Source organism: Myxine glutinosa, chromosome 5 (genome assembly GCF_964187855.1).
Source record: "Myxine glutinosa chromosome 5, kmMyxGlut1.1, whole genome shotgun sequence".
In the NCBI taxonomy this organism is placed as follows: Eukaryota; Metazoa; Chordata; class Myxini; order Myxiniformes; family Myxinidae; genus Myxine; species Myxine glutinosa.
In genome coordinates, this window is record NC_136265.1 from 38,359,179 (window position 1) to 38,371,270 (window position 12,092).

The 12,092-nt window shown below is 48.3% G+C and overlaps 2 protein-coding genes across 2 annotated transcripts in view; one reads left to right on the plus strand and one right to left on the minus strand.

The window, feature by feature from the left end:
* Window positions 1-12,092, minus strand: part of LOC144892253 (uncharacterized) — a 350,787-nt gene that overhangs the window by 186,853 nt on the left and 151,842 nt on the right. The gene's annotated exons all lie outside the window — the stretch shown is intronic.
* Window positions 1-12,092, plus strand: part of LOC137428659 (ligand-gated cation channel ZACN-like) — a 44,771-nt gene that overhangs the window by 2,501 nt on the left and 30,178 nt on the right. Inside the window, exons 3-5 of the mRNA XM_078777054.1 lie at window positions 7,154-7,227; window positions 7,485-7,640; window positions 7,811-7,939. Coding sequence (XP_078633180.1) covers window positions 7,154-7,227; window positions 7,485-7,640; window positions 7,811-7,939 — 359 coding nt within the window. The remainder of the gene's footprint in view (window positions 1-7,153; window positions 7,228-7,484; window positions 7,641-7,810; window positions 7,940-12,092) is intronic.

Consider the following 12,092-nt stretch of genomic DNA (forward strand, 5'->3'; position numbering starts at 1 on the left):
GGTCTGGAATGGATGGTGTGGAGTGGGAGTGTGGAATACATGGAGTGGAGTGTATGGTGCGAAAGAGTGAATGGGGGAAGGATGGACCCCCCTTCACGAGTACCCGGGGAGGGTAGTTTTAAAGTAGCTAGAGGGAGTAGGTAAATTTGGTGGATATTGACATCTGTCGTGCGAGAGTAGCAGAGTACTGCTTTGATTGGTGTGTGAGTAAAGTGGAATGGGTGGGCGTGTGGCTGAATTCGTAGTTATGGTCATTGCCTACCATAATTTCCCACCTGGTGTCCGGAGTAACCAATTCCCTTGGGGTTTCAACTGCATGCGGTTGGAATCCCTTGGGAGTTATGCTCGGAACGATGTCAGTTGGAGGTTATGGTCCTTGACCATGACATTACGTCACCAACTCCCTCGGAGCTTCAGCTGCATGCGGCTCCAGTTCCTTGGGGGTTGTGGTAGTTGTGTGACCATTTGTAGTTGAGCACTCCGCCACTGGTAGTCTGTCGGCCAGGTGAGGTGGCAGGTAGGCTCTGGGAGCCAGGTAGAGTTGTGTTAGTGTTCAATGGGGCCCGAGGATCCTATGGAGAGGACCCGGGTAGCCCGACGCCAGAGAGGGCGGTAGTGGGGTGAGAGAGCCAGAGGGCCTTCCCCAGGTTAGGGTGAGGAGCAGGTAAGCTCGGGTGGCGACGTACAGTGGCGGTGGTGCGCAGGTAAGTTAGACCTGCTAGGGGAGCCACACGACCCAGCCCCGAAATTGTGCGAGGGCACAGGGTGAAGAATCGGGGGGGAGAGACCCCAAATTGGTGAGCGCCACAGTATGTTCAATGGGAGTTCGGTTCTTAGAACCACATAGAGTAAAAATGGCCAATGGTTTGGCAGGGAAAGACCCCGGGTAGTGTAATGTGTGTTAAATTCAATTAGAAGGATAGTTAGGAGGAAAATCTCTTCGCACCATCCGCATCCACTCACCTGAGGTGACAGTACTCCACACCATGGTTTGCAAATGTTTGGGAATGCTGAGACGCATCATGACGTGGGGGTGACATTGTGTTTGTGGTTCCATCTCTCCCTCCTTGGGAGGGATTGATGAGGAATTGGGATTGATGGCAAATTTGGTTTAGGGGGAAATGAGGAAGACAGGACGTTAGCGACGGATTTGTAAAATTGTGTAAATATGGGGTAAGGGCAAGGGTAGATTAGGTGACAGGGGGGGGGGGGGATGTATGGTCGGGACGAGCTTTCTCGGCTTGCTCTCCTGCGCACCTCACTCTGCACTGCCTTGTATTGATGTGTACCCTTGCGCCCTTGCACCCCACTAACCCTGCTTTGTCTTCCTTCCCCACTCATGGGCCGTGGTCTTTGTGTGCCGAAGGGAAAGTGTGCAGGTGTCGCAGTTGTGCGCCCGCACCCTCGCTGCTTGCCTGCCTGGATCGGTACACCACTTTATGGACCACACGTTTTTGTGGCCGAGCACCACTTTATGGACCCCACGTTTTGGGGCCTGGCACCTCTGCTGGGGACCGGCCATTGTGGCCAGCGGCATCTGCTTGCGGACCACGGTTGAGGTGGCACCTAAGCCATGCAGGTGGACCACCCTTAGTTGGGCCCTGCTGGCCGTAAAGTTAAAAAAAAAGTGGACGCGGTTTGTGCCCTTTTATTATTAAATAGGCAGCAAGTGACAATACCAAGGAACATCGTCCCAGCAGCCATCGGCCCACCTGAGAAGACGCCATTTGATGATTGTTGAAACGTGTATGCTGTACTTATGGTGGTGCTTATTGGTGATTTTCGTGCATGGTGGTGCTTATTGGTGCTTTTTGTGCATGATGGTGCTTTTGTGCTTTTTAGTGCACCTTATTATTTAATTGTGCATTTCTGTGCATGTGGGTATGGTGTATCAGTATCAGTGCAGTGCAGTGCATGACCTTTCCTCTTCTCAAAAGTGCTGCTTTTGTTTCCCCAAACGACAGGTCCTGGGTGTAGTTTTGTAAATAATCAAAATAGTGTTCTTTGTAAATAATGCTCCCCACCGTAAATGTTTAGTTTGAAAATTAATTCCGAATTCGGTTATTCTGTGGGTGTGAGTCAGTTAGGTAGAATGCAACGCAGCAGGCGGGACATATCTAGTTTTAAACATGTCGCACTAAGGGTGAGGTTAAAAGTAGAGGGTTACTACACCTGAGTGTCACACTAAGTTAAAGTTTTGTCGGCACGGGATGTGCCTGGAGGAGAGAAGGGTGCAGTGTTACGGTTTTTAGAACCTTCACTTGTAAATAATAATTCTTGTAAATAATTATCTTCACTTAAAAAGGTTGCACCCATAGTTAGTCCATATTGCAACACGTAGGACACCATAGGAACCTTCTTCAGTTATTTCATTAATATGTGTTTCAGGTAAGGCTATGTTTCCAATAGTTTGACTCTGCGTTGTATTAATCAAATAACCTAGGCCCCTTTTCAAATCCCCTTCATTTTGCGGTGTAGCCTCCCTCCAAAGTGTATTGCGCGTCTCTGCCAGCCGCAGCGCTGGCTCCAAACGCCATTGACCATGCGGTCAGAGCGGAGAAAAGGGGGGAGGAGTTGTCAGAGAGAGGCGTGGCCCCATCAACGTGTCACGAAGGAAGGAGCCGGTGAACCCTCGCGACCAATCATGGCCGAGGCGTGTTCACCGGTAGGCGGACCTAAAAAGCATGCGGCTTGATACACGTGCGCGTTATATAAGCGCAAGTGCAAAGCCCTTTTACGAACTCGCTGGGAAACGCGCACTGCGCAAGGGCTGCACCGTGGACTGCTTATTGTGATCAAACTGCGCTGGGCAATTGCTTGATACGAACTGTGTAATACGAGCAGCGCTACCTGCCCGGTTTCGCCGCAGAACCAAAGTGTGGACCGGAGTGGAGCGTGAACCTGGAGCCGGACCTCAACAACTGAACCATCTGCCCGGTCCTTCCTCCCCTGCCATCTGCCTGGACCTTCTCCTCCTTCCTGCTATTCCCCTTTCGTGTAAGTCTGTTTGTGTTGTCCTGGGCGTGCTAATTAAGACTGTATAAGGTTGCCCTGTGTCTGCTTCTTCTTCTTATTGTACATGCCCTTCATTCATTTCCTCTTTTATTAGTGTAAGTAATAAATCATATTTGTTCTTTCCTTACCTTTTGGTTCCTTCTGCTCTCATCCGATCGTCTTTGTCTTTTCCTTATTGAGTACCGGTGGCACAATTTGGCCAATCACTCAGAATCGGGTTAGTCTTATTGCTAACGGCTCGAATCGCGGATTGCTAAACCGCTCGGCAATTTCCATCTTGTCCGCGGTCCGAGCAGAAGTTATCTCCCTGTTTCACGGCAAGGGGTAGCACTCAGGTATTTGGGACTTCATTGACCAATCACCCTGGCTGCTCCCAACCGGAAGGAGCGTTATAACTTCTAGGGTTGGGGGAACGGCCAGCTTAAAGGACAAGGGGATTAACCCCCCCTTGGTAAGGGGAGCGCCGACCCCCGAATCCGCAACAATATATATATATTGTTATGGTTTTTAGAACTTTCACTAGTAAATTTTAGTAAATGTATCCCTTATAAATGTTTCCCCTGTAAATATCCCCATCAGTTGGCTTGTTAAAGATCGCACCCTAGTTTTTTTTTGTTTTTTTTTGTATACAAGATCGAGGCTCGTGAAAGAGCGAACATTAATCACACAGAAAGACATACCGACACATAAAACATATAACATCGGGAGCAGTAGCCAAGATGGAGAGAGAGGGGGAAGGACACAAACACAACATTTGAGAGCAGGGACCGAGAGACATGGAGACATCGAGAGATCTGAGAGAGGGCGAGGGCTTTGGGGGGGGGGGGCATGGGAAGGGGGCGGTGGGAGAGGTATAAAACATATGGACACTGCCAGGACTTCCAGGAAAGAAGTTGGAATTTCAAACAAGGTGGATCTGGGGTGAATTAGCGGGGGTAGAAAAGATCAAGGTTTTGGATGGGGGAAGATAAGAGATGGTGGTGAACAGCTGTTTTAAAGACCTGGAGGGAGGAGTGGGATTGAAGGGAGTGAGGGAGTTTGTTCCAGAGGCGGGAGAAAAGAGGAATGAAAGAGTGAAGGTGAGCAGAGAGCCGAGATTTCGGCAGTTTAACCATCAGAGGGTTGCTGGCAGATCTTGTGCGACCTGTAGGAATATTTGGGGGACAGAGCACAGAGAGAGCTGGGGGTGCAAGGCCGGAGAGGAGTCGGTAGAAGACAGAAAGACCACCTACCTGCCTGCGGTGAGTGAGTGAAAGGCCCTCAGAGATAGCTTCATCGCGGGAGATTCCAATAATTCTGAAAGCTTTGGTTTCAACAGCGTGAAGCCGAGCTAGGTGTGAGGCAGGAGCACCGGCCCATAGGGGAGAACAGTATTCCATTGAGCTGCGGATGAAAGCCTTGTATGTGGTGAGGAGCTCAGGTGTGCCGAGGAAGGACTTCGCACGACGGAGGATGCCCAGTCGGCGACTGGCTTTGGAGGCCAGCTTGGAAATGTGGTTTTCCCAAGAAAGATCATGGCAGATAGTGAGACCCAAAAGCTTGAGCGACAGAACTTCTTGGAGAGGATTGTTGAGAAAGTAGATGGGAGGGTTGTCCAGTCGATCTTTTCGGAGAGACATAGTAAGAGTGTGAGATTTGTCAGGATTGAAAGACATGTTCCACTTGTTTGACCAGTCTGTGATTTTGTCCAAGTCTTCAGAGAGTGAGGAGGCTGCAGACTGCCGATCTGAGGGAAGAGATTTGAAGGGGAAGGGTGAGGGGGAAGTTTGGGAGGGAAGGGACAAGGGGAGGGATTTGAAAGGGATGGGATATGGGGGAGATTTGGAGGGGAGGGGTGAGGGAGGAGTCTAGGAGGGGAGGGGCGAGGGGGCGTCTTGGCGGGGAGGGGTGCGGGGGTAGTTTAGGAGGGAGGGGGCAAGGGGGGAGATTTGAAAGGGATGGGTGATGGGGAAGATTTGGAGGGGAGGGGTGATGGGGAAGATTTGGAGGGGAGGGGTTATGGGGAAGATTTGGAGGGGAGGGGTGAGATTGGATTTTAGAAAGTGTACGATTTATGGGAAACGAACATTTATTGCAAAATGAGTTTCTTGTGAACAACACGTTAGTTAGTCCATGAACAACACGTAGCGAACCATAGGACCTCCGTAGTTATCTCATTATTATGTGTTTCAGTTAAGGATCTGTTCCCAGTAGTTGAATCTGCGTTGCATTAATCAAATAAGATGGGCTCCAACGTTCCCTTCAAAAGCGGTGCGAGTGGTTTTCTGGCTCCCCACCGGCCGCCATTGGCCATGCGGTCGGGCCGAGAAAGAAGGGGGAGGAGCCACCAGAAGAAGGTGTGGCAAGTCGGCTCGTCATCGGAGGTTGAGTCAGCAAGCCCTTACCAGCCAACCAGCACCGCGGTGAGCCAACCGGTAGGCGTGCCCTCGGAGCCCGCGGCTTGATACGGCCACGAGCGATAAAGGCGGGCGCGGGGGACTGCTTAGGGCAGATGAGTGATCCAGCCGAACCGAGATGGAGTCGGTGAGAAGGTACGAGTTGGATGAGTTGGAAGAGAGTTGGACGAAGAAGGCAGAGAGAGAGGAAGCTGCGCGGAGCTCTGTGACAAGCTGCTTCAAAAGCCCTACCGCGTGAAACGACAACGTGTACCTGCCGCTGGCTGCTCGCTTCCAGCCCGGAGCGTGGACCTGGAGCGGACCTCCTTGCTGTACCCTGCCGAACCTTCCAGCCTTGTTGTCCCTCCTGGACCTTCTCCTTCTTCCAGTGATTCCTGCCTGCTATTCCCTTGTCATGTAAGTCCGTTGTCTGTCCTTTTTGTTGTCTGGGGTATAATATAAGACTGTTTTAAGTGCTTGCCCTGTGTCTTCTTCTTCTTCTTCTTCTGTATATTGCTTTCGTTTCTCCTTTGGTTTCTTTGGTTTTGTAAATAATTAATAAATGTCTGTTTTTTCTTACCCTTTTGGTTTCATTCTTCCCCGATCGCTTTAGTCTTTTCCCGATTGAGTACCTGTGGCACGATTTGGCCAATGCTTTATAATCGGGTTAGTCTTTTGGGTTTAGTCTCTTGATAATGGCCCGAGTCGCAGCTCGCTTCGCTCGGCGCAATCCAATCACGCTGCGGCCCAGGTGGGAGTATTTCCTCGCTTATGGCCGGTGGTAGTACTTAGGTATTAAGACAAATTGGGCTTACAACCCTACTTACAATCGACCGGAGGTGACGTCATACCCCCAGGACCGGTCGGACGGCTAGCTTAACAGGACAAGGGGATTAAACCCCCCTTGATAACAGGAGTGCCATCCCCCGGATCCATAACAATATATATATATATATATATATATATATATATATATATATATATATATATATATATATATATATATATATAAAACAGGAATCAAATTCCTGCGAGGGGCTAAGTGTGAAAAATTTCTGACTCAATGTGGGGCTCGAACCACAGACCCCCATTGATTACACGTGAACAGCCCACTGCGCTATTGAGCCAGCCATAATCTCCTCAGAACTTTTCCACACTTAACACTGCGAGCTTTATAATGGCCGATGTCCTACATGCCTGCTAAGCAGACCCCATATATATATATGGGAGTGTACACTGGATCAGCATGTTGCTGCATCCTTGGAGGACTCCTCAGAACCATCCCGACACCACACACCACTGTGTGTGCTACGGAATGAGGTGTTTTTACGGCGGCCGGAGTGCAAATCCTGCCACCAACCTCTTTGAAAGAGAGGGCCCATTACCCTGGTACTCATTTCGCCGACCTCGGAAGGATGACAGGCTGAGTCAACCCTACCTGGTATTAATTCAACAGCTGAACGGGATTCAAACTCAGGACCTTAGGATCCCAAGCCCGCCGCCCTAACATTTAGGGTGTGTGTGTGTGTGCGTGTGTGTGCGTGTGTGTGTGTGTGCGTGTGTGTGTGTGCGCGTGTGTGTGTGTGTGTGTGTGTGTGTGGTGTGTGTGTGTGTAAAAAGACCCAGACAACTGTGGTTGTTAATACATTTAGTACCGCAAATGATACAACGATTCCCTTTGTTTAATATGGTACAGAAACTCAAAGTTTTCTCTTTTTTCCAAGTGTAGTGGTTTAATGCAAAATAAAATGGCTACCCCACAGGTGAAAGCTCAGTGCGTCTAATGGTTCATCGAGACAAGATGCAAACCACAATTTCAGCGGAATTGCCATGCAAGGTATGTAAGGAACCTGCAATCACGGACCAGTTTCAGTGAAGTGGTACAAGAGGTTTAAGGAGACTGGAAGTTGTCAAAAACAGAAAAGTACCGGCCGACCAAGAACAAGTGTAACAGACGTTGAATGAGTGTGTGAATCATTTCAACAAAGTTCCAGAAAATCAATCCGACGCACATCCAGAGAACTGGGACTACCAGCCACCACTGTACACAGGATTTTGCATAAAAGACTGAAGCTTTATGATTACAAGGTGCAGATTCTGCAGGAACTCAAAACCAATTACAGACCAAAACGCAAGGCGTTTGCCATGGAAGTGCTCAGTCGCATAGAAGATGACAAAGATTACATGAAAAAGGTCATGTTCAGAGACGAAGCTTGCTTAGATGTATCTGGGAAGGTCAACCGGCATAATGTGAGGATATGGGGGACTAAATACCCCCGCATCGTCATTGAACACATATGCGACAGTCTAAAGGTCAATATGTGGTGTGGCTTTCTTCAAAGGCCATGACCGCTTGGTGGGTCCGTTTTTCTTTGTGGAGGATACATTGACCTCAACAATTTACATGAACATGTTGAAAGGATTGGGGATTTGTCATGGATGTTGTCCAACAACACCAAGGTGGCAAACCTGCAGGGTCTTCGTTCTCGGATCATAGCTGCATGCTCACCGATGGACGCAAACATGCTGAGCCGAAGATAAGAACTCAGGTACCACCTTGATGTCCTTCACTCGACAAAGCTTGCATTGAGGAGTATTTCTGGTGTGCACAAAATTTTGAGTTTCTGTATCATATAAACCAAAGTGTATCGTTGTATCATCTGTTGGGTCTGAACACGTATATTTACAACCAAAGTTGTCCCGTTCTTTTAGGAACACCCTGTAACTATATATTGACACTTAATTAATCTGTGTAAATGGGTTACTGTATTTGTGAGGAAGTAACTGAGAGCATGACTAAACCACTAGACACACACATCCGTAAAGCGCTGTTTGCACACCAAGTCAGATGAATGTTTTGAGTGGCACGACAAACACGAAATGAGAAGTGGACAGGCCCTGAGGGTAAATGGTATATCCTATAAGAGGTTGAAGTACAGAGAGTGCTTATTTCCTAGTGTCAACACTTTTGTGGTCCTGCAACCTTGTGCTGCCTCACATCTCCACACACTCGACCTTTTACGAGCGCCCGGGTTGCGCCTCGATCCCAAGCACGCGAAAATTCTTTGTGCGCTAAACACCTTCCCGCAAAACCTCTTAGCACCACACACAGCCCGTCTCACCTTGGGGATTCTTCTTCCTCCTCGCTCCAACACCTGCAAATCTTTATTGGGGTTATCAAGCACAGCATCGTGATGTGAGCACGGACTTTGCACATTATCCATCTCTCCCTTCAATTCCTGGACTACCTCCGTCGTCTTTTCAATTCCAATTTCCACTATAATTAATTTGTTAATTTCTTTCTCCTCGACGACCGCTGGTCCGAATAAAATCTCCTTTTCTACCTCGGCGGTCGCCGGCTTCGCCATACCCCGGGTCGCGATTTCTACCCTGGTCCAGTTACCTGCGCTTTGCTCCAACTCGCTTTTCCCGCGCTTCTCAAGCCGTGTTACCTCGTCGCGTACCCCCGCAACTCTTTCGCCCACTCTGCGGTCTCTCTCCCTCTCCACCTGCCTTATCTCATACCTGGCTTGCCCCCTCGCTAACCCCTCATTAATTTATTTGGCTTGGCCAATTATGCCCCCCAATTTGTCCCCTAATCTGCTTCCGAATCCTTCCAATTTGCTTCCTAGCCCCCCTATCTGGCTTCCCATGTCATTTCTCAATTCCCCGATTTGTTCACATGTCTTGGCCATAAAGGCCTCCATTTCAGCCATAAATGATTGCATGTCTACCACCGTTGGTACAAAGGGCGCGGCTCTTGCCGCCACGTGCGAGGTGCCGCCATCTTGTGCGCCTGCAACCCCCGCTACCGCACCCTCATCAACCTCCTCTTCCATTGCCCCCAATTGTTCCCTGGGGTCCTGGGTTGCCTCTAACCCCTCTTCTACCTCCCCTACCGGCATCCGACCGCCTTGACCATCCATGGCACGATTTAATTTCGCTGTTAATAAAAATTTCGGCCGCTCCAAATTTTTACCAAATTTTTTCGATGGATTAAAAATTTGGTTCGGGTCCAAATCCCACTCCTCGACACCAATTGTTACGGATCTCAGAGACGGCACTCCCCTTAGCAAGGGGGGGTTAATCCCCTTGGCCTGTTAAGCCGGCCGTCTCTGGTCCTCTGGTCTGGTACATCTGGTCTTGCCCTTTGTTCTAAGCCCCTCATCCTTCCCCATACCAGTCAAGGTGTAGGGAGGCGACTCGTTCACAACCCGTACCGTTACCCTTTCAAAATCACAACTCGCTGTTCACCTTCAGTAATTGGTCCCTCTATTCTCAAAACCAGCCAAAACCGGAAATATCCGTAAAAAAAAAACTCGGCCAGTGTATCCTTGCTCCCTCAACTGGGAGAGGGGCGGAGCTTGAACTGCGACGGAGGCGTGTCACTTCCTCAGCCGGGAGAGGGGCGGAGCTTGGATTGCACATAAATAATGAGCTCATATTGCTCACTCATTCTTCATTTCATTGATGTATTTATCTGCTTGCAGAATGCAGGCGCAATGCACTCGTTTCATATGTAATCCACACTCCGGAGAAGCAATTTAAACAAAGGATTACCGGCTAAAACTAAAAAAGCGCTTTGTTCAGCCTTTCTCAATATTGGAGATAGTGTTGGTTTCAAAACTTTTTCCATTTACTTTGCTCTATAAAAAAGGTTCCAAGGCTGTGAACGTGGGTTTCATGTCCCTATGCCAAGCGAGTCATTGTTTTTCCAAAAACGCCGAAATGGCACGGAGCTCAGCTTTCTGCACGTCCGCTCTTTTGCTGATCACAGGTAAGAACTTTTCTTCATGGTTACAGATATTCAAGTGGAGGAGAGGGATGGCCAGATTATGTTTCATCTTCCTCATTCATGAATATGATGATTTGTCTTGTTGACATGTTTTACTCGGCCAAATTAAAAATTCCTGCTCCAGCCCACATTGCATCAGTGGCACAGTCATGCTCTCAAGAAAACAATGCTACCTGCATCCATTTATTGCATTTGGAAGAAGAAGAACTCCCTCAATGAGATTCTACCTAATGCCTGATTGATGCCTCTGTTTTCGATGATTCCCTTGATCCCCTCACCCCCTCACATCACCCCTTTTAACATAACACTAGCTCGATGTTGTGTGACGTCACAGTGCATCATTGCCTGGATGCTGTCATGCTGGAATCCACGAACGAAAAACTCATCAATTACCTGATGGCAGACTACCAGGAAAGGATTATACCTGCTCTCAACAATGAAACATTTTTCGTCCATACTAAGATAAACCTTTGGCTGTCCCCAAAAGTGGTAATGATGAACTCTTGGCTGCTTTACACCATCCAACACACTATCCCATGTCCATTTCCCCTTCCGCCACAAATAGAGTTTTGCACATTCTAATCTCTCGTGTCCCTGTTTGTACACACGACTTCACCCAACCTTTCCCATGTGAAACCTTCAATGCTTTTTTAAAATGTCGTCATGCGATGCTCTGGAAACGTTCGATGTTAACATCCGCCACCGAAGGTGGATGGGATTGTGTTTTCACCCATGTCTGTCTGTGAACAGGATATCTCAAAAAAAAGTAAAAAGTCTTTCACGAGCCTCGATCTTGTATACAAAAAAAAAAAAAAAAAAAAAAAAAAAAAATGACAAGGATGGATTGATTAGATGTTGGTGAAGATCTGGATCCGGATAATATTTTAATTAATGCATCGTAATTGAATGGTAGGGTTTAAAACGATAAAAAGCATGATCTCTCAAAAAGCTGTGGACGGATTCGAGTCGGCCAAAGCCTGGTGGACCAACGTTTGCGATGAGGAAGAATTGATTTGACTTGGGTGAAGATCCGAATCTGGATCCGGATTCAAATAACTTAAGTGATACATCACTAATGAGAGATATCGGGCCGAAAACTATATTTTAAAGAGTTGTGGAATAGTTGTGACAAAACTAGGTGGATGATTAGTTCGATGGCAGGAACAAGGATATTTTATTTTGGTTCAGGTTTGAATCCAGATCCGGCCTATCAGTGGCATACAAAATGTAAACTGTTCAGCCTGGAGGGGGTATGTGCTCTATAACATGTTCATCCTGGAGGGGGTATGTGCTCTACAACCTGTTCAGCCTGGTGGAGGTATGTGCTCTACCATCTGTTCATCCTGGAGGGGGTATGTGCTCTACAACCTGTTCAGCCTGGTGGAGGTATGTGTTCTACCATCTGTTCAGCATGGTGTTTGTATGTGCTCTGCCATCTGTTCAGCGTGGTGGAGGTATGTGCTCTACCATCTGTTCAGCATGGTGTTTGTATGTGCTCTGCCATCTGTTCAGTATGGTGGAGGTATGTGTTCTACGATCTGTTCAGCCTGGTGTAGGTATGTGCTCTACCATCTGTTCAGCCTGGTGTAGGTATGTGCTCTTCCATCTGTTCAGCCTGGTGTAGGTATGTGCTCCGCCATCTGTTCAGTATGGTGGAGGTATGTGTTCTACGATCTGTTCAGCATGGTGTAGGTATGTGCTCCGCCATCTGTTCAGTATGGTGGAGGTATGTGTTCTACCATCTGTTCAGCATGGTGTAGGTATGTGCTCTGCCATCTGTTCAGTATGGTGGAGGTATGTGTTCTACGATCTGTTCAGCCTGGTGTAGGTATGTGCTCTACCATCTGTTCAGCCTGGTGTAGGTATGTGCTCTTCCATCTGTTCAGCCTGGTGTAGGTATGTGCTCC